This window comes from Coffea eugenioides, chromosome 3 (genome assembly GCF_003713205.1).
Source record: "Coffea eugenioides isolate CCC68of chromosome 3, Ceug_1.0, whole genome shotgun sequence".
Lineage (NCBI taxonomy): Eukaryota > Viridiplantae > Streptophyta > Magnoliopsida > Gentianales > Rubiaceae > Coffea > Coffea eugenioides.
This window is the reverse complement of record NC_040037.1, coordinates 15,851,068-15,877,149: the sequence shown is the minus strand read 5'-3', so window position 1 is coordinate 15,877,149 and position 26,082 is coordinate 15,851,068. Positions and strand designations below refer to the sequence as shown.

The following is a 26,082-nucleotide window of genomic DNA, read 5'->3' as shown; positions in this document are numbered from 1 at the left end:
GAATCCGTAATTGTTCGTTGTCTCTGTCTTAGTAGCAACTGGCATAATTGGATTTATGTCAGGGGAACATACGATCTAGCTTAAACAAACCCTCTTAGCGTGTTTGTTAGTTAGGATTGGGCCTTTCTAATTCTTAATGCAATCTAGAAATTAAATCCTACGGTCGTACCTAGGGTTGTTTTTAGGTTAGAGAAATAGTTAACGGTCGTACCTTAGCTATCGATAAATTAAGGAAGGGTTGGTTGTTTATCGCGTGCATGACAACTATAACTAATCTATTAATAAATGTGAAATTATCTGTGAATCGATGATCAGTGCATGAACCATTTCTGAAGTGTACCCTTGGCTAAAGTTTCTCGTAATTATTTCTCTTAATCAATTATTTTCTGCAGTTAATTTATTTAGTTAGTATTTGATCCAAAAACCCCCCATACTTTGGACTCTGGAAGAAACGAATTATCCCCAGTCCCTGTGGATTCGACCCTACTCACCGCTATATACAAAATCTGTATTTTTCTCGAGTAGGTTTTTATTATTGCACAGGTTCGGCACCTGTCAATTTTTCCTAGGTCTAGGACCCCTAGGACCTCTCAACCTCCTCCACCCCAGCACTCCATTCCCGCCTCTGACCCCTCGCATGACCTTTTCTCCTCTGGGAGGAGGGTTCGTCTTGGGCGACAAAGAGGCGTCCATATCTCCGATCCTGCACATTTTGGGGGTCATTTGGACTTCACCAGGGCAGCCGACAAGCGGCGATATGCTATGGCTTGTGAACGGCGGATTATCCCATGCCGTTATCGGGACGCCGCCACCTTGGGCCTCCTAAATATTCGAGTTGGTTTTGACGATTTTATTGAGGCCATTAGGTGGCTCCCCTATTCTCGTATTACTGACCTCCCGACCTTTGTTGAGTTAGTTAGGGAGTTTTATGCCACATTTGAGTTCGACCTCCCCACGGGTTACATAGTTTCTACCCCTAACGTCATCCGTTTTCGTCTAATGGGTCAGGAGTTTCACCATTTCATTACTGACTTCAATCTGGCCATTGGTTTTATTGATCCTACCTATGCCGAGTCTCGGGAGTATGCCGAGAGTGCGTGTGACTATGTTCATGTTCAGCCCTTTTTCTCCCGCTATCGCCATATTTGGGATGAGATGTCCGTAGACAGGGATAACTATGACCCTCGTTTATCTAAGGGTTCTCATCTGAAGGACCCGGCGTCTCGCTATATCCACCGCTTTTTGGCTTACAGTTTCTCGGGTAGGCGAGATAGCTTGGGCATTTTGTCTAAGTCAGAGTTTTTCTTTATGTGGTGCATGCATAATAACATTAAAGTTAATTTGGGGTGCTGGCTCGCTTCTCAATTTAAGTCTGTTTTGACCAAAAAGAAGTGCCCCTTGATTCTTGGGTCGTATATTACCCATTTGGCTGTTAACTTGCACTTGCTTGATCTCTCTAACCATGATTTGCATGTCGCCTGTCACATGGAGCCTTTAGACATTCCGTGCTTAGAGCGAATGGGCTTGGTACGGGAGGGTGACAGCGGTAGGAGGTTGTTCCCCCAGGACCGATTCATGCCCCCCCGCGATCCTCTTTTGCACGACCTTCCACCACCGGCGGTGATCCCGGTCCATCTACTTCCGTTCCACATCCTCCTAACTCGACGCCCGAGGTGTGGCTTCAACTTCGGAACACGGTTGAGAAGCTGGAAACTCGGTTGCAGCACATTGATGTCAACGTGCATAATATGGCACAGAATTTGGCGGCATTTATGCAGCAAGCCAGGTTTCAACCTCAGTTTGCGCTTAACCCTCCCATGTTTTGACGACTACAGGGAAGTACCGTTGCCCTTTTCTTTACTTTTGTTATTAGTTTATCACATTGGGGGCAATGTGTGACTTAGGTGTGGGGGGGTCAGTTTGGGTGCTAGATATTTCCAGTTTTCATTTTTTTTTGGTTGTTTTCCCTTTGTTTTCAGTTTAGGTGTTGTTCCTTTATTCCTTTTGGGTGTTTTTCCCTTGCTGTTATCTTGGTGAATATGTTGGCAGGCTCACTTTTTTATTTGCTAGTGTAAGTTTATACTATGCGTTGGTTTTCGCGTGGCACGAGGTTAGAAGCATGCTGTCTTGGAATATTTTGAGTTTAACGACTTGGTGCAATCTATGGCTAACTTGTTTGGGCAATGTAAATTGTTTAGGCAATGTAAATGTCAGAGTTCACGTCAAAAGACTTGAATAGCTTGGGACTAAGCATTATTTGTGCAATCTAAAAAAAAAAAGAGAAGAAAAAGAAAAAAGAAAAAAAAAGAAAGCAGATGTCGAAAATATGTTGGTCTATGATCATGTTGGCCCGCCGATCCTTGGTTCTCAATGTTGAGATTTTGGTTGCCAGTTGACTTAATTGCTGACTGCTGCTAGTTATTATTTGGATTTCCTAGGCGAGTTAGCCATGAATTGGACAGGTCTATGAACTTAGGAGCTAACCGGAAGAGATATGTCTTGACACTTAGCTACTAAAACTTGATTTTGGTATAAGAACAGCTGGCAATGATAATGTGAAAGCTAGCCATTGTTGAATTGAGATGTCCCCATGCTTGAGGGCAAGCATGATTCAGGTGTGGGGGGAATTGATAGGGTATAATTTGTTAGTAATTTTATTATTAATTTCCCCTTTTATCCCTGACAAATATTGTGTTAATTGCTGATATTTACTTATATTTGGTATTTGGAATCAATTTCAGGAGTGAAGCAGAAAATTACCAAAAGGAGGGACCTTCTAGAGCATATTACTTCACACATGGGAGATTTCTAAAAAGCTCTATCAACGCAGCCCACAAGAAAGGAACAAAAACTAATTTCTTACCCTTTTCCTGATGAGGAGAAGACTGGTACGCAGAGGTCCCACTAGCAATAGGAGACAAGAGTCAATTCGGCAGGGCCTATCCTTGGTAATTCATCTTCTCAATTCGGTGGGGGCCCACGGAATAAGGAGCACTAGTCAATTGGCCAAAGAAAGGAAAGTAACGTACAGAGACTTGAGCAAATCGGCAGGCCTTTCTTTTGGGTAGCTTTGACTACCAATTGGGTGGGGACCACTGGAGAGAAGATTAGGTTCTTTCTTTTGGTTTTTAAGTAGACAAGAAGAAACGTATTAGAGGGGGAGTTTTTAGCTTTTAGTTTAGTTTTTAGTTTTCTTTCTTTTCTCTCCTCAGACTGGCCTCTGACACACGCCAGGTGTTCGACAATATTTCCCAACGGAAAAAACATCTTTTATTCCTTACTTTCTAGTAAAAAAACGCAAGCCTTTGCAATCCATTACTTCGTGTGGTGATTTAATTATGCGGCGTGGCTAATCCTTCCATCTAGTCAAGGGTCAACTCGACGGCGCGGTCCCGAAAATCTATGAGATCTAATTAATTTTCACACGTTCCTCAATTTATTAATATTTGCACGTTGTCTGCTTGAATTTTCTTGGGATTATTTTATTAATTGGATGTCAAGGGCCCGATGTTCAATGTGATTTATTAATCTCGTACCAATTTAGTCAATCAAATCCGTAATTGTTTGATTAATTAATATTAGTGGCAACTGGTGTGTTTACACATTAGGGGGACGTGCAATCTAATTTAAATAACCCTCGTAGCGTGTTATTGATTTGGGCTAGGGTTTTCTAGTTATTAATGCAATTGGGAAAATAATTCTTACGGTCGTACCTAGGAGTATTTTCTGATTAGGGGTGATCAATGGTCGTACCTTGGTTATCAATAAATTAAGAAAAAATTGGTCGTTAGAGTTCATCGGCGACTATAACTAGCCTATTAATAAATTAAGTGAACCTTTCTTGTATCAATGATCGGATAAATGGACTGTGTCTGAGTAGTTGTATCCTCGGCTAGAATTTATTTATTCTCGATTTACTTCCTGCTATATTCGTGCTAGTTAATTATTCATTTTTACTTGAATTGTTTAATTGTTTTTAGTTTCATTCCGGTGAAATCCCCCATTTCCAATTGCAATTTAGAAGAGACAAATATCCCCAGTCCCTGAGGAGACGACCCTACTTGCCGCTGTCTACTTTTCAGTAATTTTTGTCACCTAATTAATTCTAGTATATCGAGTTAAACAAACTCTTCGGGAACAGGGTGAATCAAGTAACCCATTGCACACCTAAAGTCTCTGCTCCAGTACCTAGGATTAACTATTGACTACTTTTAGTGGTATTTAGGATTCTATTATTATTATTGCACAGGCTCGACGACCTGTCATTTAACAAAATACAAAAAAAAGTTAAAAAAAACTATCACCATTTCTTCTTCCATCCATTACCGTTATCACCTCTCCCCTCCTCTCTTCTCTACCGCCACCGCCATCACTGCCCCCTCCCCACACTCTCTCCTCTCTCTCCCTCTTTCTTCCCCTCTTTTCTCCTCCTCCCTCTTTCTCTTCCTCCCCTCCCTTCCTCTGCCTCTGCCAAACCCTCTTTCCCTCCCTTTTTAGCTTCTGATGGTGATAAAACGGTCGCGACTAGAAGCTAGAAGGGGATGGGTCTAGCGTAGGTGGGAAACAGAAGGGGAGAGGGTGGCAAGAGAAGGGAGGGGAGGCAGGAGGAGAGCAAAGGAAAGGAAGAAGGAGGAAGGAAGAAGAAATGAAGAGAGAGAGGGAGAAGAGAGGAGGAGGAAGGAGTGGCGGTGGAGAAGAAGAAGGGAGGAGGGGAGTGGTGGTAGTGGTAGTGGTGTGTGGTGTTTTTTTTTTAAATTTTTAAGAAATACCCTATTAAAATTTTAATTTTAAAAAACACCCTAACCAAAAATTATATGAAAGTTTTTCATTTACAATGTCATAGTATAATATTTCAAAAATAATCTCAAAAACACCTAATTCATATTGAGCCTATGTTTTTCGACGTTCAACATGGGAACTAACTGAAGAAATATTTCGCTGTCTGGAGCAATTACTGATTGAAGAAACTGATATAGTGCAATGGGAAGCCACGGGTGATCACCTTCACCGCCTCCAATTCCCATTCCTAAGGTCGTGTGAGTTTATTGCAGAGCTACCTTGTGATCTTGGAGAACACTAATTTCGAGCGAATTGAGTTGCATTACTGTACTGAATCTGCTGAGAATTCTGAAAAGTGGGAAAGTAATAAAACTTTGGGAATGCGAAGCAGAGTCAGTCCAAAAATTTTCTACCTATACTTTCGCATTATTAGTATTAGAGATACTTTTTGGCCTAGGTCAAATATTGTGAGCTACAAATTCGAAAACAAAAAATCTTCTTATCACTCGGTTTAACTTCCCCCATTTAAAAAATAAAGAAAAATAGATAGAATCATCGAAAATTTAAATTTTGCAGCAGCCATTGAGTGTAGCTATACGAGAAAGATCATTATTTACATAATTTGGCATTCTATAAGTTGATAAAATAGACCCCTCAAATTAGTAGACTATTTCGATTCAATAGACAGTGAAAAACTTCAACTAGCCTACTTGACATGTTTTAACCTTGCTAGTCTATCAGGACGTGCATTCCACGTTAGCTCATTACTCGTGTTTTAGTTAGTGAAACGATAATCATTTCAAACAAATAAAAGGAAAAGAGCTTTCATGATTTAGGCTATTCACAAGTATGTTTAGCTAAGCAGAAGGGAAGGAATTATTGGTTGAGTTGATTCAAGTCCGGAAATTTGATCTAACTTTGCTAATTTGAGTCTTATTCTAGAATAAATCAGTGCTATAAAGATTAGGACCTTGTGTCATTGCATTTCTCTAATGCATGGTTAAATGTAGATGGGCATATATCAGTAGGGGAAAAGTCTGAAGTAACGACAGTTATGGTAACGAAACTATTTTTACCTGATATAACAGGTAAAAATACTTTTAGCGACCATTTGATTACCTGTTGTACTGGTCATCTAAATGAAATAGTACCTAAAATTTTGGTTAGTAAGTTTTGCATAAAAAATAGTAAGTTAACTCGATATATTAGTAACTTTTATGTCTCAAAAAGTAAACTTGAATAAATATGGAACTAACTTTTTTTTTTGAAGTAAAATACTACTCTATATCTGAAACTTAGTTTTTGGAGAGTAAGTTTAGTTCAAGTAATAGTAAGTTTTTATAGATTAATAGTAAATATTGTTGATAGAATAGTAAATTTGGTTAATCATCAAAACTTAATAGTTTGTGGCATAAATTTACTATTTTACTTAAAGAAACTTACAATTGTACGTATCATTTATAAATGTTATATGTTTGAATCATTTTAAATATACTATGAAAACCTTTTTTTTTGCATATGACCTTATAAAATATGTAAGAATAATTTGTCATAATTTAAATTTTTAATTATGGGAAAATAAACAACTAAGTTCCCAAAATATTTCACTTTTATTGTTTAAAAAATCTCAACTTGTTGGTTAAATTCAAAATAATTCTATTGTCAAAAATAGTTTTTCTCAAATTAACTTTCATGATTAGATGTGAGATACAAATATGGTAAAATATCCCTCATACATATGTCATGGATATTTCAGACTTTTAGTAAAAAAAAAAATTGTTGTTAAAATAACATATATTATAGTGTACTAATTATTTTAGGACCATTTTATAGGTGAACTAAATTTAATTTAAATTATACAATAGATTATACATGCATGTGATTTGCATTTATAATTATTGGATCCTATTCTTATGAACAATCTCCCAAGGGAAAAAATCCAGATCATACTGATTTTCTTATATTAATTGTTATACTAATTTTATCATTTTTATTATTATATTATTTCTCATTTTGTTTAGGCTTTTACTCTTATTGTTTCTTGTGTCTCAGATGTAAATTTATTAAAACTTTATCATCTTATTATATTCATAGGTGTTAAATTATAAAAATTTTGATATATAAACAAGTAATATTCTATATATAACTAGGAAGATTTGTTGTTATTGTTATTCGAACTTTCAAACTTTTCAAAAATTGAAAATGATTAAAAGCTTATAATACGACAAAATTTTATTACATATTTCACAAGATTATGTGAAAAGTCAAACTATTTTTCATAGTATTTTAAAATATATAAATAATTTTTTTAAATTATACCTATAATCATGTATTATACAGGTATATTATGAGTACTTACTAACTAAGGTACTAAGAATTAATCATTAATAAAACATCTTATCGTTATTTCAAATAAATTTCCTAATACTAGTTTGAAATATGTTTTAAAATAAAATAGCACATGTGTCCCATAAATCAGTAAGTTTTGATTATTAATCAATTTACCATGTTATTAGTAAGAGTTACTATTTATGTATAAAAGCTTACTATTACTTGAATTAAACTTACTCTCTAAAAAGTAAGTTTGGGATATAAAGTAGTAATTTATTTATTTAAAAAGTAAGTTTAATATTTATTCCAACTTACCTTTTGAAGTATAAAAGTTACTAATTTATTACTGTTAACTTATTATTTTAGATAGAAAACTTACTTTCTTATTTTTAAGTGTTATCCTAATTAGGTGGATAGACCTATCAAATAATCAAATGGTCGCTAAAAGCAAATAAAAAATAAATAGAAAGTGGTCATCTAAGTGTTATCCTATTTATGTCTTAAAAAGTAAATTGAAATAAAAATGAAAGTTACTTTTTTAAAAAAAATAAATTACTACTCTATATTCGAAACTTACTTTTTGGAGAGTAAGTTTAGTTCAAGTAATAGTAAGTTTTCACGGATTAATAGTAAATCCTGTTGATAGAATAGTAAATTTGGTTAATCATCGAGACTTACTAGTTTGTGGCATAAAATTTACTATTTTACTTAAAGAAACTTATATGAAACAAGTATTAGGAAGTTTATTTAAAATAATGCTAAGATTTTTTAAGTAAAATGATTGAAACTTAATATTATAGTTAGTAATTGCTGGTAACGTAAATGTATAATATATGATTGTATGTATCATTCATCAATGTTATGTGTTTTAAGCATTTTAATAAATGTATGTATCACTTACAAAGGTTATGTGTTCTAATAAATTTATTTTCTAGGTCACAAGTATAACAGTTAAATTTGTACTAATGTGGCATAATCTTTGAAAACTATAATAAATTTACCCACATATTAAGTTTCGTGAGACTCAAATATATTTTGTATCATTTACAATATGGATTTATATGCACATTTTTATCAAACTTACTTTTAATTGGCAAATAGTATGTAAATTATTATAAAATGTCATTTTATAATAATCATAATTTTTATAGGTGAATGGTATATAAACTGCTAAAATTGCCAATTTATAAATGATCAAATCTTACTACTTTATGGCATATATTAGTTTGGTCAACTAAAAAATTATCGTAATTAAGTGTACGTTGGTTGTTGATTTGAAATTTGCACCCCTGTCACTATTTCGTTATTTCTATCACAAGTTTTTCTAATCAAAGTAAAACAAAGTCAAATATCTTTTCCTTTTGTATGTAGTATTTATATTTAGTAAAAAATTAATAAACCATGATTACATTTCAATGTTTCTAATGGAATTAGTAACATTTTCTAAATAAATTGGAATAATTTGTAAAATATGTTATTTTTTTACCAATATAATTAGGGGTGGCAACCGGGTCCAAATCGGAGCAGCGGGTCGAGTTGAGACCCAGGTATAATAGAAAACTGGCTGACCCGAACTTGACCCTCCAACCCGAAACGGGTCAGGATATCTGACCCGAATCTGAAAATTCCAGGTTGTTGGGTTGGCGGGACGACCCGAATGATCCAAAACGTAATTTTAATTTATTAATTTATCACTGTAATTTCTAATTCGCACAAGACTAATTACATAATCAAGTAATAAAAATTAAATAAATAATCCTAAACCTAATCTAAAATAAATTCAAAACACCGTAAAAGTGTTTTATTCCAAACCAAATATAAAATAAATAAAAGTAGTATAAAAGTAAAAAATAATATAATACATTATTTGTCCAAATATAATAATTTCAACTTCAAATAAGTTAAATAAATTCATTTAGGATTAAGTGATTAATGCCTTTGAAAAAAAAAGAATAACGTAGTTTAGTTAGGTAAAATAATTTTTAATTCATAATCAGGTGACCGGGTCATATCGGATCACCCACGGTTTGACTCGAATTCGACCCGTTTTCTTTGTCGGGTTTGTCGGATTCGACTCGATTCTAATCTGAACCCGCGAAACCTCAATCCGAATCAATTAATTTCGTGTTAGGTTCATATCGTGTTTTCAGGTCGTATCGGAAATTACCACCCCTAAATATAATCAAAAGAAATTTGCACTACTAAAAAACAAGTGGAAGAAAGGATGATGGCATAAGTATAAATGTGAGCAACTATATACATATCACACCATAAGTTTAGGTTTGATTTGTTCAAAACATAGGTAATTTATTCGTTAGTAGATATAAAATGCATATTAATTTTCTACAAATGGAAAATACAATTTCATATATACTAACCATTAACAGAATATGTAGTTTGAACACGATCAATTGAATGCATATTTCGTTTGTTTAGCTATCATTTATTTTGTTACTTAGGTTGAATATTTACATTTGAATAGAGTATTGATATCGGAACTTCAATTATTCTTAATGAACTTCAATTAAGACAATTTTAAGGACAACAATTGCTAAAATATAGTTTTCTTAAATTTTTTTGAAAAATGACAAAAAATTACACTTTTTTGTGAAAATATCAAATTGTTAATTCAATTCAAATTAATTTTATAATAAAAAATATTATTCCTCAAACTGGTTGCTTAATCCGTATCTAAGCCCGTACTAGTGTCGAATGGATAACTAAAATTTGAAATTGCAACAAAAAATAATTTTTACAGGAAAGGTGCAAATAAGTAGAACTTTTGCTAACTTTAACCCAAAATTTTTTTTTAAAAAAAGGATAGGCTTTTTTGTAGTTTTGAATTCAAAAGTGTTGTGGTTGTGATAGAATTCTTTATTAAATTCTGAAACAGTTAAGAATTCAACAGATAAGTACCAAGGTGACTTTTATTAGCCATTAATTTTAGTTAGAGTAGGAAAGGTCGATGCACTAGTAACGCTTGGATTTCTTTATGCCAAAGAATTCATAGTACCTAAAGCTGGTAGCCTTTTTCCGGATTCATTGAAGGTATTTATGAGACCCCCACAATTATTGTTTTCTCGGTTACGATAAATGGACAAAGAAAGTCGAAACTAGTTCCCACCAACAAATCCAAAATTCCAATCCCCCGCTGCTCTCTTCCTGTTTATTAATCAAGCACAAAAATTAGGTTCAATCTATATTCATAGTTAGGAAAAATTCTAATTTATCTTGGCTATTTCTAGCTGAATACCAAGTACTTTATAACCAGAAGAACGTGCTTTATATTTGCTATTCTCCTATCTTACTAAATGTGCTTTATATTTGAAGAGAGAAGCGGTATTCTCCTGAGTGCATATGACAAACACTAATTTGCTGCGAGACTAATGGGATATACCTGTGATAAAAGGAAAAGTGATCCATCCATTGTCATTTTTTGGGCGGGATTGGAAAGTTGAGCTGCTTGGTTCTTCTATGTCCATGGATGCAGGAATTAAGTGTTAATATGATGCAGGTGCCTAGCTAAAAGTTTGTCCCATTATTCCTAATGGCAGATTGTCATTAAACATAAAGGTGGATTAGTTGTTTATTCGTAGAGGACGTGGGAAGATACTATTTGTTTGGACTTCTGCTAATGGCTTACTGAGGAAATCGGAGCACTTAAATTCACAAAGGCCGATGCTCTCTCATAAAAGTGCCGTCAGTCTATATAGGAAAGCAACACACTATTTTTTTGGTCGAAACGAAACGATACATTCGTTTCGGAGTAAAAACTTCTAATGCTCGCAGAAATAAATAAGAGTACGTGCTCCTACGACAGAATGGATGTTACACAGCCATTAATGTGGTAAGGGCATCCTCCTTAGTACTTTACAACAAAATGTACCATGTAGTAAGTAGCTGCTTATTTAAAACTACCGAGGTTTTATCATGGTTAAGCATTAGAACAACTACTGCATAATAGTCCCTGACTAAGCTGAACAAAATGTGACAGGGTCACAACTACAAAAGTAGTAGCGCAATCAGAAAACACCTATAACAACTAAGACCAAAAGAGAGACTGTGTCCGATGCACCCCATGTTTGACTAGAACCATCCATATGGAATTTCATGACTAATGCTAATCTTCCCTGCTTCCTTTCACTTATTCCATCCCGTTGAGATATCCAGTCCTGAAAAAGAACATGACTTTCAGTTTTAGCATATCTGGAAGCGGAAATAACCAAATGATGACAAGAATAACAGTAAAACGTATGCGTGCTTCAAGCCCCTAAGCTTTAGCAGCAGAACAAGCCATGCGAGAAACATTTCTATAGTAAACCACCTGTACCAATTTTAATGCTCGAAAAAATCGAAGTAGATAATTCATTTATTTGAGAACATAAGAATAAAAATCCAGAATAAGGCTGAAAGCCACAAGAACAACTCAGAGAAACCAAACCACCCTTCTCCAATCATCAAGACAATATTAAAATTATCTAATAATATTCTCAAATATCTAAGAATGATATGAGATTTAATAAGTAATAATATTAAAGATCAAGCATATGGCCGCCATACAAAAGAAGAACCCCAAGAATCCTAGAGAGTCCAAACCTTCTTTGCCCAGTAAACCAACAATACTAGCTTTAGGAGTAAGAACAAACAGTTTGAAGTAGATGATCAATATTATCAACAAAAGAGAAATGAATAGTTTTACCTAGATATCTTGCAACACTGTTTCCTATTTTGTTTCAGTTTCCCTTGAACCAAAAAGAAGGGAGAGATTCAATCCCATGTAATATACCATCCCAAACAATTATTAGTCCATCTTCAATAAAAGGGGAAATGCCAGTCCAATTTGAAGTAAACAACAAAATTCTACATGTCTCACGACATTTTATATAAAATTGGTATTTCAAAATAGGAGAAAACGGCTCATTTTGAGCATCAGTAAGAATCTACTCACCAATCATTGTAAACTAAGGAGATTATGTTCAGATTTACAATCAAAATAAGGAGATTATGTTCAGATTTACAATCAAAATGCATTAAAATTCCTTAATGGTCTTCGCTGAAATCTGGTTCATTCACTACAAAACCATCACAAGATTTGTATTAAAAAAAGGCCACAACAACACATAATCATAGCAAATAGGTAACATAAAACTTAGGCGTGAAGAAGAAAAAAATGTACCTGAATATTTCCGTCTCCTAATAAGTAAATTTTGTCAAATAATAAGTAAATTAAATTAAATTACTCAAAGTGTAAATTTCTATTTCTAACTAAAACTTATCTTTCAAGCATATGCTTACTAGTTTTAATTAAAAACTTACTAAAGTTAATATTAATTATTTTAATATAATATTTAAAAAAGTCGCTAAAAATTTTGATCTGTCACTAAAGGTAATAGAAACCTATAATAGTAGGTTTCCCTAATATCGTTACCATAACTATAGGCACTGTAGCATTGTCCATAAAGGAAAAGACTGATCATCAACAAACATGTCATAATAATTATGAATCTTAAAATTAATTTTCCAGTCAGCCCACCCGAACTGAAATCGCACAAATTTAACACATGTTTCACACCATAAGCACCTGCAAATGCTAAAGCAAGTCACTCCTATCTATCTATAGGAAAAGTAGTCGCAAATTCTCAGTTTTTACTTCAACCTCAATAATTGAAAACTTTGCTTACCAAAAAAATAAAAATAAAAATAATTACAATAATAAGCAACGCAATTAAACATTATTGACTATATATGATAAATCGACCGGAACTGATCAGTGGTCTAAATAATGGTATTCCCAAGTCACTTTTACACAAATTGATGCTTAATTCCTAGACTTTGAGGGAGACTATCTGAAAATTTTATGAAGGAAATCATTCTACATATAGAGCAGAGATCAGTTCACTTAGCTGAGCCTTAATTAACCATATGTTATCTGAATTTTCCTTCAGAAGATTCCAAAAAGAACCGATTCCTAGCCACGAGATCCCCCCCCCCCCACCACCAAAAAAAAAATTCTTTAGACAGCAGGGCAGGGATTCACGAAGACTCTATATATTAATGAAATTCATACATACTTCTAATTTAGGCAAGAGATTATGCATTCTAATTGATGCGTACATGCTAATGTAATTGAACCAAACATGCAGCTCCAGGACGGTGCTTTCTGGCTCAGGATTCATTCATTTGGAGTATTTTTAGCTAGTAATGACAAGTTTACAAGAAATGAGTTTGATTGTACTTGCTACCTATCCCATTGGCGTAAACCCCCAAATTTTTTACTTGAATACACAAAGTGGTATTTTTTGGACAAAAAAAAAAGAGAATACATATAATCGTATTTATGAATACTTCAACCACTATGCTTGTCTTATTATGGAGCTTGGAGTCATCTTAATTCTTCATATCTTATGATTGAGAGTGGCGCAAGACTCCTTCCTAGCAAGTAAGCAGTGGTAATTAATATGTATGGATGAAACTTGGACCGATTCCCACAGACTTCCAAGCCAAGTAACCCAAATCATTAATATGACCTTCAAACCACATATATACATACACTTTCTCTGTTTAATTGAAGGACAATGTTAGAGGGCCCCAGTGGAATCTTAGTCAATAAAACCACATTTATCCATTGATATATTTACGCCGTTGGGCTGCAGCCGGCTGACCATTATCTTAAGTGCAATATTGTGATGGATTGTAGATTTCAATGATTATTATACTTTTGGCAGATTTTTTTTTCAAATGTCAATAATCTATGTTTTTACCTACTCTTGCTCCTAAATAACGAGGAAAAGGACAATTCTAACTGGATTATTAGGAATAGAAAAAGACTAAATTACCTTTGAATTAGACGGATGCCCTATGACACATGTTGAATTTAAAAAAATTACATAAAGTGACAATTGATGGAAGGCAAGATTCAAAACTCTGACCTCCCATCTCACAAAATCTTAAAGTACTTTTTGTGGTTTAACAAGTAGTGTACATATACAGGTATCATCTATCCTTGCATCTTTGTCATGATAAGAAATCTATCTGGTCATTTCTTTCCCTCCAGCTTGCGTTTTTCTCAACCCAGTCGGAAGCCATTGAAAGCATGGCAAGTGAACAATTGAGTGGTGGGTGGTCTCTTAATGGAATGACTGCCCTTGTTACTGGTGGCACCAGAGGCATTGGGTAAGCAAATTCCTTCAAATATGGTTCCTGGTATTTATATTTATATCAAAAAATTAGTAAATTCATTTCAACATTAGTTTTCTCATTCACTCCTCAAAAGGGTATGTTAACTGTTAACAACCAATTGGACAACTTTTAATGGGCAGAAAAACCTACTCAATCACGGTCATATCTCGTTTCATATACATAAATCCTTACTTCCTTCACTTGTTCTAGTATATATGTGCGATTATGTCCCTAGTAGGTTTAATGCAACATCCAAAATGCGCGTCCCCATTTTAACTATTTGACCCAAAATTTCAGGCATTCCATAGTGGAAGAGTTAGCAGGATTTGGGGCCATAGTATACACATGTTCATGAAACCAAAAGGAACTTAATGAAAGGCTGCAAGAATGGGGAGCAAAGGGTTTCAAAGTCTATGGTTCAACTTGCGATAAGGCTTCAAGAACAGAAAGAGAGGAACTAATAAAGAACATCTCTTCCACCTTCGACAGCAGGCTGAACTTACTGGTAAGTACAAATTCTGATCCATAAAAATGGTTGGCCCATCTATTTCTTGACTTGTTAAAGAATCATAAACATCATTTCTGTTTAGAGTTTTAGTATTTGCATCCAGAGTAATTCTTAGGGGAAATATTTCCGATATCTTGGTTTGAATTAATTTCCCAAATGCGGACTGCAGTGCAGATATTTTGTAGGATGTGCCGGCTGAAAGTGAATGGTATGCTTAAAAAGGAGTAATTTAAGAAGCCTCCCATCAGATTTTTAACAATTTGACTGCTATTTCCATTTGGCAATTAGAACTTTTAATTTTCACCCGCACCGAGTAGCAATCATAACACAGAAATTTCTCTTTGACATTTCACCAAACATCTTATATGCATTCACAAATTAATCACATTTAACTTAAACGCCTAGTCTCAAGTCCTTTCCTAGATGTTTCATATGGCTATTAAGCATATTTTACCCGTAGACAATCAAAACTACAACCATTTCCTAGATGTTTCAGTGGACATTTTCAGCCCCAAAATTGTAATAAAATCTTCAAATTCTCAGCCTTGATTTCGCAAGAAAATCTTGACAAACAAAACAAATGAAATATAAATAAATTACAGCAATATAATGAAACGATTTCAAGAGGACATGATGGCCTAACCTCGCCACTACTATTTTTCATATGCTCTCTGATTGGCTACCACCGTCGCTAACCCTTTTATTGTGTCCGCATATGGCAGTACCCAAAAACAATCGATCGATGAGAAAGGATAGAGGGAAAGTGGGAACTGAAGATGAAAATTTTGAAGTGAGAAAATTTATTCAACTGTGACCAAGAGAAAGTGTGGACCAAAGTGGAATCCTTTGCCTGGGAATTCAATCGTATCGTTGGAACTGATAACTAAGTAATAAGAATGCAGATGACTTTAAAGAGATGATACCCGAAAGTGTTTCAGGAACCCAAAACCGTTTTCTGGTAACTTTTTTACTTAAATATGAACATTTTTTACTTTTAGTATTAGTAAGTTTAATTTAAACATAAGTAAATTTTGTCAAATAATAAGTAAATTACATTACTCAAAGTGTAAATTTATATTTCTGACTAAAACTTATCTTTCAGGCATAAACTTACTAATTTTAATTAAAAACTTACTAAAGTTAATATTAATTATTTTAATATAATATTTAAAAAGTCGCTAAAAAATTGGATATGTCACTAAAGGTAATAGAAACCTATAATAGTAGGTTTCTTTAATATTGTTACCATAACTATAGGCACTGTAGCATTGTCCATCAGTAGGTAGATACGAAACTCAAAAAGTATTTGATCGGATTATTCGAGTAATAATTGCATAAATAACTGTAGCTGGTCTTACTAAAAACCTCTTTACATTTCTGTCTTCCTTTTTTTTTTCAGGACTCCTTTGAGTTGCAGTCTAGATACTTATATAAGCATACTTATGAGTGCTAATTGTTAATGATGACACAATTGTAGACATTTATAATTAACAGACTTTTTGGATTCAATAGACAGTAAAGAACTTCAACTGGCCTACATGACTTTTTTAACGTTATTGATCTTGATTTTTGACATTAAACAAATTTTTAGCAATTGCTAAAACGGTGACTGATATCTCCTGAGGATTCTCCAATCAATCAGTTGTTTCAAGTTTCAGACAAGATTTATTACAAGTGAAATACACCTTGATTTCAGAAAAGACATGAAAGCTTCAAACAAGATTTATTATTTGTAATCGTAAGATATTACAAGCAAAATGCACCCCGATCATACACCGAAATCACACTCCCAACATTTGCAAATGACAGTCTCACGAAAAGAATTTACTGACGAAAATAAGATCCTCAATGCTTAATTTAGTCACCCAATAAGTATGTGGACATGTATGAAGTAGCATTGATCAGTTGTATGCATCAGGATTTGGAAGAAGGTAGGCCTCAACAGCCTTGAACATGGCCAAGGCCTTTTCCTTTCCTGCCTTAATCTTTTCTTTTCCTCCCTCAAGTTGTTCTTCTGTAAACAGAATATCAGCCTTAGTGTAGTATGTGCTGCTAGTTTTGCAGATTGACCCTCCATCAGCAGAAGCTTCAATTTGGACAACATAAGCTACTTTCTCAATCACATCGGTGAAGGCATCACTTTCAATTACAGTATAGCTGTAAGTGAAGTTGTCTTTGTCCAGTGCACCAACTGCGTGTTTTGCACTCTTAAATTGGCTACCTAAATATTTAACAAATTATTAGTTTTATGTACCATAATTTTTTTTATATATAAGATAGTTCACTAGTACATGAAACCAAAGAACATTCAATGATTTGGAAAATTACGGAATGATTAAGTGTGTAGAACCCAAAAATTCTGCTAGAAAAATACGGGAGGTATATTTGACAAAACCAATATTAGGGGGAGGCAATTTACACATATAAAAATATGTGTGGGAAAAGAGGAATAATACCAACAATAATCTATTAATTATATTATAAGAACAAAGCTCTCAATCCTCACTCTTTTCAACTAAATACAATAATATGACTTCCTATTTATAGATTAGATGACTTGATAAACAAGTCTTACACCACAAGAAAGTTTCTCATAAGATATTAATTCGTAAACGATAAGATATTCTAATGTAAACATTGAAGTTGAAATTCGAATTAATGATGATGTGATGAGCATTTTCACCGACTAATGTGCATGATCGTCCAACAAAAAATTATATGATAAACCTCAATAACACTACGATTTAGAATGCCAGCATGAAAAAAAATTACTGGTCAAATATACAAAATCATCTCTATCAAATGTTTTCTGACCCCTCTTAATAATTTAGAGTCACTTCCATCATTTTCCAAAGGTGTTGATTTTTAGGATATAAATTGAGAAACGATACCTTAATTAGTGTTACAAAAAAAAATGGCTTACAAAAGACTGGTATTGTGAGTTGAAAATGAGCTTATCTTCTTTATTCATCAAATTACTATTTATAGTGTTTACATGAAACAAGCTAACATAATTTCCAATTAACAAATCTCCACAAAAATCTCAACAAAACTACTTGCTAACAAATTAACATAATCTAAGTCTTAGCAGAAATATTTGTTAACAAGTCTAACAAATATCTTAACAACTATATTTATTCAGTAATTAACCAAATTATTTTTGTACCAAATGAATCTAGAAAAATTTGCAAAAATTGACATATCTCAACAAAAGGTAACAATTCTAGAAGTCAAACAAAAGAGCCTTGTTTTAAAAAATTTTTACTTCACACGCCAAGTTGTGGGCTTTCGAGTCTCAACATATTACATTAAAGAAATGCTGGTCCATTTTGTCCAATGCTTAACAATTGTAAGTATTCAGCGCAACAACAGCCAGCATAAAGTCCACACTGTTTTTGTACCTTGATTTACACAACAACTTCAGCCTATAAATACCTTCTAGCTTCGATTCTCTTTGCACCACAATTTGTTCAAGAACTACTTAAATCTTCTTGAGTAATAGCATTCATTCTGAGCAGAAACTTAACATAGATATCATGGCCGTTATCACCTTTGAATCAAATGTCACTTCCTCAATTCCTGCTGCAAGGTTGTTTAAGGCCTTCATCCTTGATGGGGACAACCTCGTTCCTAGGGTTACGCCACAAGCTATCAAGAATGTAGAAATACTTGAAGGGATGGTGGAGCTGGAACAGTCAGTTGATCACTTTCGGTGAAGGTCAGTTCCACACACACACATGTATATACTTAATAGCGTTATGATTTTCTTTATCCCTCTTTGTTCTTTCATTCTATCTGTTGTTAAATTATCTTACATGATACATGTACATAACGCTTTTTTTTTTTTTTTGAGTTTTTAGGGAGTCCATTTAAGAGTGCAAAGCACAAAGTCGAAGGACTTGACAGAAATAACTTATACTGTAACTGAAGGTGATGAACTCAAGGATGTGATAGAGAAAGTCACATATGTTGTCAAAATCGAAGCCTCTGGTGATGGACGGTCAATCTGCAAAACCAGCCGAGCATACCACAGCAAGGGTGACGTCCAGCTTACAGAAGAACAGACTGAGGGGGGAAAAGAAAAAATTAAGGCAGGAAAAGAGAAGGCCTTGGTCATGTTCAAGGCTGTCGAGGCCTACCTCCTCGCCAATCCTCATGAATACAACTAATTCAGCAGTGCTATTTGGCTATTCCTTCACATACTTCTTAATTATCTTAGATTGCTGTCTTCAAAAGCCTTTCTGGGATGATGCAATTTGTTTCGACTCTTTCGAGTTACGATCACAATGTCACATGAAATAGTACTTTGCTTGTATTTTCTTGTGAAGCTAAATGTACTTGTTTGAAATTTTTTTTCTTGAATGACAATTACTGTGATTTCATTTCCTCAACTCTGATGCAGCATTATCCAAAACCTCTCTACCATTTCCAGTCCATGTGTTCTCAAGTAATACAGACAAGTAAAGTTCTTCGGTGTTAAATTGCGAACACCTATTTATGTCTAAATAGAGGTTTCGATTATCATTCGAGAAGCTCCAAAAAGATTAATAATTGCTGGAAGCATCAGAGAAGCAAGTTACCATATTATGTGTTACTCGTATGCCATGCAACGTATTAATTATATCCTGAGCCATAAAGGTCAATATTTTCTTGTCTCGAGTTTGAAACATAACACCATTGTGCCTTACGAGATACCCGGAACACCACAAGATGACAAAATATCAAAGTGATTAAAACACAATTAAGATTTATAGCCATTGGCTTAGTGCAGGGATTTAGTGCATGCAGGATGGTCAACATGATATGGTCCATAGTGATTAACATCCATCAACACAATCCCAAGAATCAACGTAATTCCAATTTACAAATTGCATCATTCACAATCTTACAAGTGTAAATATGTGCTCAGAGATAAATACAAAAGTTCCCAGTATTTAAAATGGAAAATAACTATTGTACCCTTATTTTTGAGGTCTTGATCAATTTGGTCCTTACACCTATTATCACGTACTAATTTAATCTTTTAATTTTATATAAAAAAAAATGGACGATTGTAGGACCTTTGATGATAAATTGATCAAACTAACGGAAAAGTCATGTGAATTGCACATGCATTGTTGAAACAACAGTTAGAAGATTAGTGTTTATATCAAGAACATAAGAGTGAGACACATATATTGGCGATCGAGTTTTGACTTATTGGCTAAAAAGATTAGCAGGCTATTAAGCCATAAGAACTTGTACTTCCCATATTAAGTTATTTTGATAATTCTTTCATTTCTGATTTAATTGTAAATTTTTGATAGGGTATTAATTGTTAGTAATTTTATTGTTAGTTTCCTCCATTATCCTTGCCAAATATTATTTAATTGTTTATATATACTTATATTTGATATCTGGATTCAATTTCAGGGAGTGGAACAAAAAAACACAAAATAAAAGGGATTTTTTTGGAGAAAATTGAGACTTCTGAGGGCTTTACAAACCGGAACCACATGGCGCCATGGTGGGGAGAAACGGATTTTCGTGGGCTTTTGGCTGATGAAGAGTGGCCTGGTACAAGGAGCCTTACTAGCGGGAGGGAACTACAAAAGTGGAGCGGCAGAGCTTTCTTTTGGAGACTTTGGCTCTCAAATTCGGAGGGCCCATCTTTTGTACTTAGCTTTGTCAATTCGGTGGGGGACCACGGAGAAAAAAAAGGGCATTAGTCATTTTTGGCTTTTAAGTGACAAGCGTACAGAGGCTTGGGAGAGCTTAGTTTTTAGGATAGTTTTTAGTTTTCTTTCCTTTTCCTTTTCATGCGCACAAGGTGCCCTCGACAATATTTTTCAATGGGAAAAACATCTTTTACTTTTACTTTCTAGTGAAAAACGTAATGCTTTTGCAATTAATTACTTTACGTGGGGATTTATTTATGCAGCGTGGCTAGGCTCTTCATCTAGTTAAGAATCAACTCGACGGCGCAATTCCGAATATCTATGAAATCTAATTAGTTTTCATGCATTCATTAATTTGTTAATATTTGCACGTTGTCTATTTGAATTTTCGTGGGATTATTTTGTTAATTGGATGTCAAGGGTCCGATGTTCAATACAACTTATTAATCTCTTGCCAATTAGTCAATTAAATCCGTAATTGTTTGATTGATTAATATTAGTGGCAACTGGTGTGTTTACACATTAGGGAAACGTGCAATCTAATTTAAATAACCCTCGTAGCGTGTTATTGATTGGGGCTAGGTTTTTCTAGTTCTTAATGCAATTGGGGAATTTATTCCTACGGTCGTACCTAGGAGCATTTTCTGGTTAGAGGTAATCAATGGTCGTACTTTGGTTATCAATAAATTAAGGAAAAATTGGTCGTTAGAGTTCGTCAGCGACTATAACTAGTCTATTAATAAATTAAGTGAACCTCCCTTGTATCAATGATCGGGTGAGTGGACTGTGTCTGAGTAGTTGTATCTTTGGCTAGAATTTATCTACCCTTGATTTAATTCCTGCTATATTCGTGCTAGTTAATTATTTATTTTTAGTTGAATTGTTTTTAGTTTCATTCCGATAAAAATCCCCCTTCACCAATTGGAATTTCAAAGAGACAAATATCCCCAGTCCCTGAAGAGACGACCCTGCTTACCATTGTCTACTATTTAGTAATTTTTGTCAATTAATTAATTTTGGTATATCGGATTAAGCAAACTTTTCGGGAACATGGTGAATCAAGTAATCTATTGCACACCTAGAGTCCCTGCTCCAGTACCTAGGATTCATTATTGATTGTTTTTAGTGGTAGTTAGGTTCTATTTTTATTATTGCACAGGCTCGACACCTGTCAATTTTAATATTTAGTAACTTTATGTCAGTTATGTATGATGCATTGTATTCGTGGAAGTAAACTCTCATAAGTATCTGGTCTATAGGCTGAGTTTGGAGCATGACATTCCCCGGCATCTTAAACAATGAAATTTTCCCGCTATAAGTCCATATCTAGTAAGCCAGGATCGGGAATATTCATGATCACGTGTTTGCTTTCCAAAACCTTACATTGGCCCAAAATTGAAGTCTCAAACTTCCGAGTAGTTAAAATATTTGCCCAATTGATAGGTCCAAACAGCCCATGGCACACAAAATCAACGTATTTAAACTGCGGTTTCTCCACCTATTACCATAATTCCAACTCAAATCTAAAGCATTAAATTTGATGACAATAGCTTCTCCAAACTCTCTTGGACTAGGCCCTTTTCGAAATTTTTGGAGAATGGGTGAAATTTTGCAATTGGGTTCTAATTGGAGAGATTCCCAATTAATCCTACTTAAGTAATCAGCAAAGCCGATGCGTTCTTGGTTTAGTGCTCAAAATTGAAACCCCAAGAACTTTAAGTTTTGGATCTGTGTAACGAGTGCCCAATGGCCACCCGTTATGATGTACTTTTGGTATTAGAATTTAGAAATGTAAGATTAATCAGAGAAAATATGTAAATATAAGAGAAGATAATAATTATTAGTATGCATACATTTAATAGGTTGGATGGAATTTAGATATGTTAATGAGTGTCATTGGCACCCATTAGAAAAACTTTTTAAGTTTTAGGTTTAAGCCTCACTAATATGAGTTTCCTTTCTCAATTTATGTGGGTTAGTTTTTAGTAATATTGGGTTGTAATTTCACCATTTGTCCATTATTTGTGGACTAATTTGAGTTCTGATTTATTTTTTTTTTACTCCACCATTGTGAGTCCGTGTAATTTAATCAACAATAATGATGATAATAATAGTCACTAAGGCACTATGCATTTTTTTTTTTTTTTTGGGAAACGGTAGGACTATGCTTTTTCACTTCCTAACAATATATAAGTGTGTGAATGAGATGGATGAACAGTGATTTTGGTCCCTCATTAACACCTTTACTGTGTGGATTCTTTCATCATTTCACGCGTACTTTATGTTCATGGTTTGCCAATTTCTTGGTGAATTTTTTATGACTATTGTACCTTGGATCTCACTTTTACTCTTTTTTTATGACTATTTTTATTTTTTTTGGATCTCACTTTTACTCTTGATGAAGTAATTGGTCAGCAGAAGCAGACTTGGCTCTAGGGTGTTTTGGTTCCATCCAAGTCATCCTGACACCTACTGCATTATCACATGGCTCAGGCTACTATTTAAACACTTGGCGGTGCGGCGGACGGTGCGGTGGAGTTCTGTTCTTTCGAATCTTTCCTTGCTGCTGCGTGTGATGAATTTGAGCAGATGATGAAACAGTCAGGTCAATGAGCCATGTTATGCTACCAAACGACAACCCTTTTTTGAGGCCAAATGAGACTTTGTAACTTTTGATAGCCTTCCAATATGACTCAATGAAGGCCACATGCAAATATCCTTCATGAATCAATATGTAAATATTATCCAAAAACAGACTCGCGCGAGACCGAAGCAAACCAGTTAGTGTTACACTAGATCCCAAAGTAACTAATCGGCCATGATAGGCCACAAGAAATGGTTGGGCTAATGGAATGTACAATTGGGTTTTGCGTTGTGGGCATCACGAGTAGTTACCATTGTGCTTACCATCTAATGGTTTGACCATTTTGCCCAAATAACAAGTTATATTTCATAGTCTGATGTTCCATACTTTTGCATCCTTCATCTCATTTTCTCCTTTTTTTTTTTTAACAATATGGTATTCTTGAATCTTACATACTCCCATAGTAGAAAATGGACATGGCACCAAAATTAAGAGAATAATAGTAGAAAATTATAATCTCGCCTTAGAAATTAAAAACATGTAGATGTCTACACTATTAGATTATTATAATTTGAAAAGAGTGCTAGAACTGTGGCTTAATTATAAACTCAAATTGGCTATGGAATTTAATATCCATCCAATCTTCTATATTTCATTGCTCAAGAAAAATAAATTGGGAGAAGGGGTTCATGTGACAGAATTAAGTGTTTCATTAATTGACTAGTAAGCAGCGAAAACGAGGTCGTTTTGGTGTTTAGCACTGGTACTAATTAGTAATTAGTCATTTTAAGTCTGTTTTTGTTGCGTTAGGCCCCAAGTGAATCTTGTGATCTTGCTTGGTAGTGGAGCTGGCTTTGTAATTCAGATCACCTTCTTCATTTTCTCCTTTCTTCGTTTACAGATGTTTCTATCTTATCCACCTAATGAATTCTTCATCTTATCCATCTCTCCTAAATATTGTTCCATTGAATTCCAAGGTTACTAAACTATTAGTCTATTATACTACGTTGACTTGACATGTGATGAGGAAAATACTGTGTAGTATTTGATACTACAAAGCCTCTTTTGCTGACTTCTACAATAGCTCTTTCGGTTAATCACTTTAAATAAAAAAAAAAAAAAAAAACATTTGCTAGCCACTTTCACTTTGGACCAAAGCAACTTTTACATCTGCATTTGCATGCTTCCACGAATTCTCTCAGATTGGATGCTTAATTCTTATCTTGGACGCTCTCTCTATTGAAGTCATCAATTTTTGTCACATCGCAATTTTTGACTTATACGTTGGAAACGAAGTTTTCCAATTCATACCTAATTTTTTTTGTACATTAGCAAGGAAAGTATACGGATATTGTGGACTTGCTTATAGACCATCATGTCATTCTTCTTTTGACTGGTAAGAATTGGAATTAGTCCCAGAAATAAAGAATATTTTCTTTAGTCTATTTTCATTAATAGTCATGGCCGGTTAGAAAAATATTCTCACAAGTCTATTGTTGCTTGGACAAAGGATCAAAATGACTTTCAATAAGTTTTTGGAGGCAAAGAAACATTATGGCCGATAGGGATGGGCAAAAGAAACTGCTAATCCATGGAATCGCTCTCTGATTCCCAATATATGAAAATTGAACTCAAAATAGTTTATTTCTTGGCAAATAACAAAGTAAAAGCTCCATACAAGATTTTATTCCTTGTAATGATACAAAGGTTACAAGAAAAGCACACTTCGATCATATTATATGATCATAGTTGCAAATAACTTAAACAAACAGCTTAAAGCAAACCAAGCAAAAAAGGAAACAGACACCCTCAGTGTGTGTACTTCAATCTCGAAGATAATATAATTAGTTGTAGGCAGTAGGATTTGCGTGGAGGTAAGCCTCAACAGCCTTAACCATTCCCAAACCCATCTCTTTTCCTCCCTTGAGGTGTTCCTCACCGATCTGAGCACCACCTTTGGGGTAGTATGTGTTAGTGGTTTTGCAGATTGAACCTCCATCAGCAGAGGGTTCAAATTTGATGACACAACAGATTTTCTCGATTACATCGTTAAATCCATCAGCTTCAAGTACAGTATAACTGTATGTAAATTTTTCTTTGTCAATTCCATCAACTCTCTGTTTGGCAGTCTTATGCTCGCCACCTAAATATTTAACGCAACCAAAAAAAAAAAGTCATTAGTTTTTCCCAAATAAAAGGAAAAAAAAAAAGGAGCAATTTGAAGACTTCAAATGTGTGAAAATAATCACTTTGTATTGATTATCTTACCGTCAAGAAATGTGGTCAACTTAATTGTGCCAACTCCACCATCTCCTTCAAGGATTTCGACACTCTTAACGCCCTGTGGCAAGATCTTGTGAAGATGCTTCTCTTCAAGGATGGTGGCCTTGAACAACCTTGCAGGAGGGATTGAGGAGGTGACCTCATAACTGGAAGTGACAGGGGCCATGATGGTTCAATTTGTTTCTTGGAAATGAACTAAAAGGAAAGAGAGGGATTTCAAGAAGGTTTTGGTAGTTCTTGAAAGAATTATGTGGTGCAAGAAGCAGTGAGGAACAAGAGTATTTATAGACTACCGAAATTATTATTTAATAGCAAGCAAAATTAGCTATCCTCTAAAGTCATGGTAAAAGATTGTAATACATACGCAATTGCCAGGAAATTCAACATCTGAGATGGAAGGCTGTTTACTTTGAATAAGGTGAACTTTGGCTCCTTGTACCCCATCTAGAATTCTCGCACAGGCTCCCCTCCCCACACCCCACGGCGGGGGCACGCCAAAAAAGAATAAAAGGACTAGTAATACCATTTTTTTTAGGGTAGGACTAGTAATGCGTCACATCCGAAATTCTTTAGTCACATAGAAGAATCTAATCAATTTCAAGGGAATCCCTCCAACTATACCTTGTGGCTGCTAAAAGAATTTAAGGCAATTAACTTTTTGACCCTCTAGCTAGCTATTAAATGTATAATGTTGATTCCTAAACTTATAAAAGTGCATGCTTTAATTAGGGGTACAAATGTGTCTAATTAAATCGAATACT

The 26,082-nt window shown here is 34.4% G+C and overlaps 2 protein-coding genes and 1 pseudogene across 2 annotated transcripts; 1 reads left to right on the top strand and 2 right to left on the bottom strand.

Annotated features, from left to right (window-relative positions):
- Nucleotides 1-16,698: 16,698 nt before the first annotated feature.
- On the bottom strand, nt 16,699-18,176 carry LOC113766165 (major allergen Pru ar 1-like). The gene is made up of 2 exons (XM_027310383.1): nt 18,143-18,176; nt 16,699-17,018 (listed from the first exon to the last, which is right to left on the bottom strand). Exons 1-2 carry the CDS (start codon nt 18,174-18,176, stop codon nt 16,699-16,701), a joined length of 354 nt encoding a protein of 117 aa, XP_027166184.1.
- A 157-nt stretch (nt 18,177-18,333) lies between these two features.
- LOC113764458 lies at nt 18,334-18,966 on the top strand (annotated as a pseudogene).
- A 5,691-nt stretch (nt 18,967-24,657) lies between these two features.
- Nucleotides 24,658-25,583, bottom strand: LOC113764795 (major allergen Pru ar 1-like). Its single transcript, XM_027308794.1, has 2 exons — nt 25,307-25,583; nt 24,658-25,181 (listed from the first exon to the last, which is right to left on the bottom strand). The coding sequence occupies exons 1-2, from the start codon at nt 25,485-25,487 to the stop codon at nt 24,883-24,885; spliced, it is 480 nt and encodes a 159-aa protein (XP_027164595.1). The 5' UTR covers nt 25,488-25,583; the 3' UTR covers nt 24,658-24,882.
- Between the last annotated feature and the right edge of the window lie 499 nt (nt 25,584-26,082).

What these genes read in the sequence shown, in the direction of transcription:
- LOC113766165 (XM_027310383.1), bottom strand. Translation starts at nt 18,176, where the DNA reads ATGCTGGCTGTTGTTGCGCTGAATACTTACAATT. An exon ending in TGCGCTGAATACTTACAATT is followed by an intron (nt 17,019 to 18,142) that starts GTTAAGCATTGG and finishes TTAAATATTTAG; the next exon opens with GTAGCCAATTTAAGAGTGCA.
- LOC113764795 (XM_027308794.1), bottom strand. Translation starts at nt 25,487, where the DNA reads ATGGCCCCTGTCACTTCCAGTTATGAGGTCACCTCCTCAATCCCTCCT. An exon ending in GTTGACCACATTTCTTGACG is followed by an intron (nt 25,182 to 25,306) that starts GTAAGATAATCA and finishes TTAAATATTTAG; the next exon opens with GTGGCGAGCATAAGACTGCC.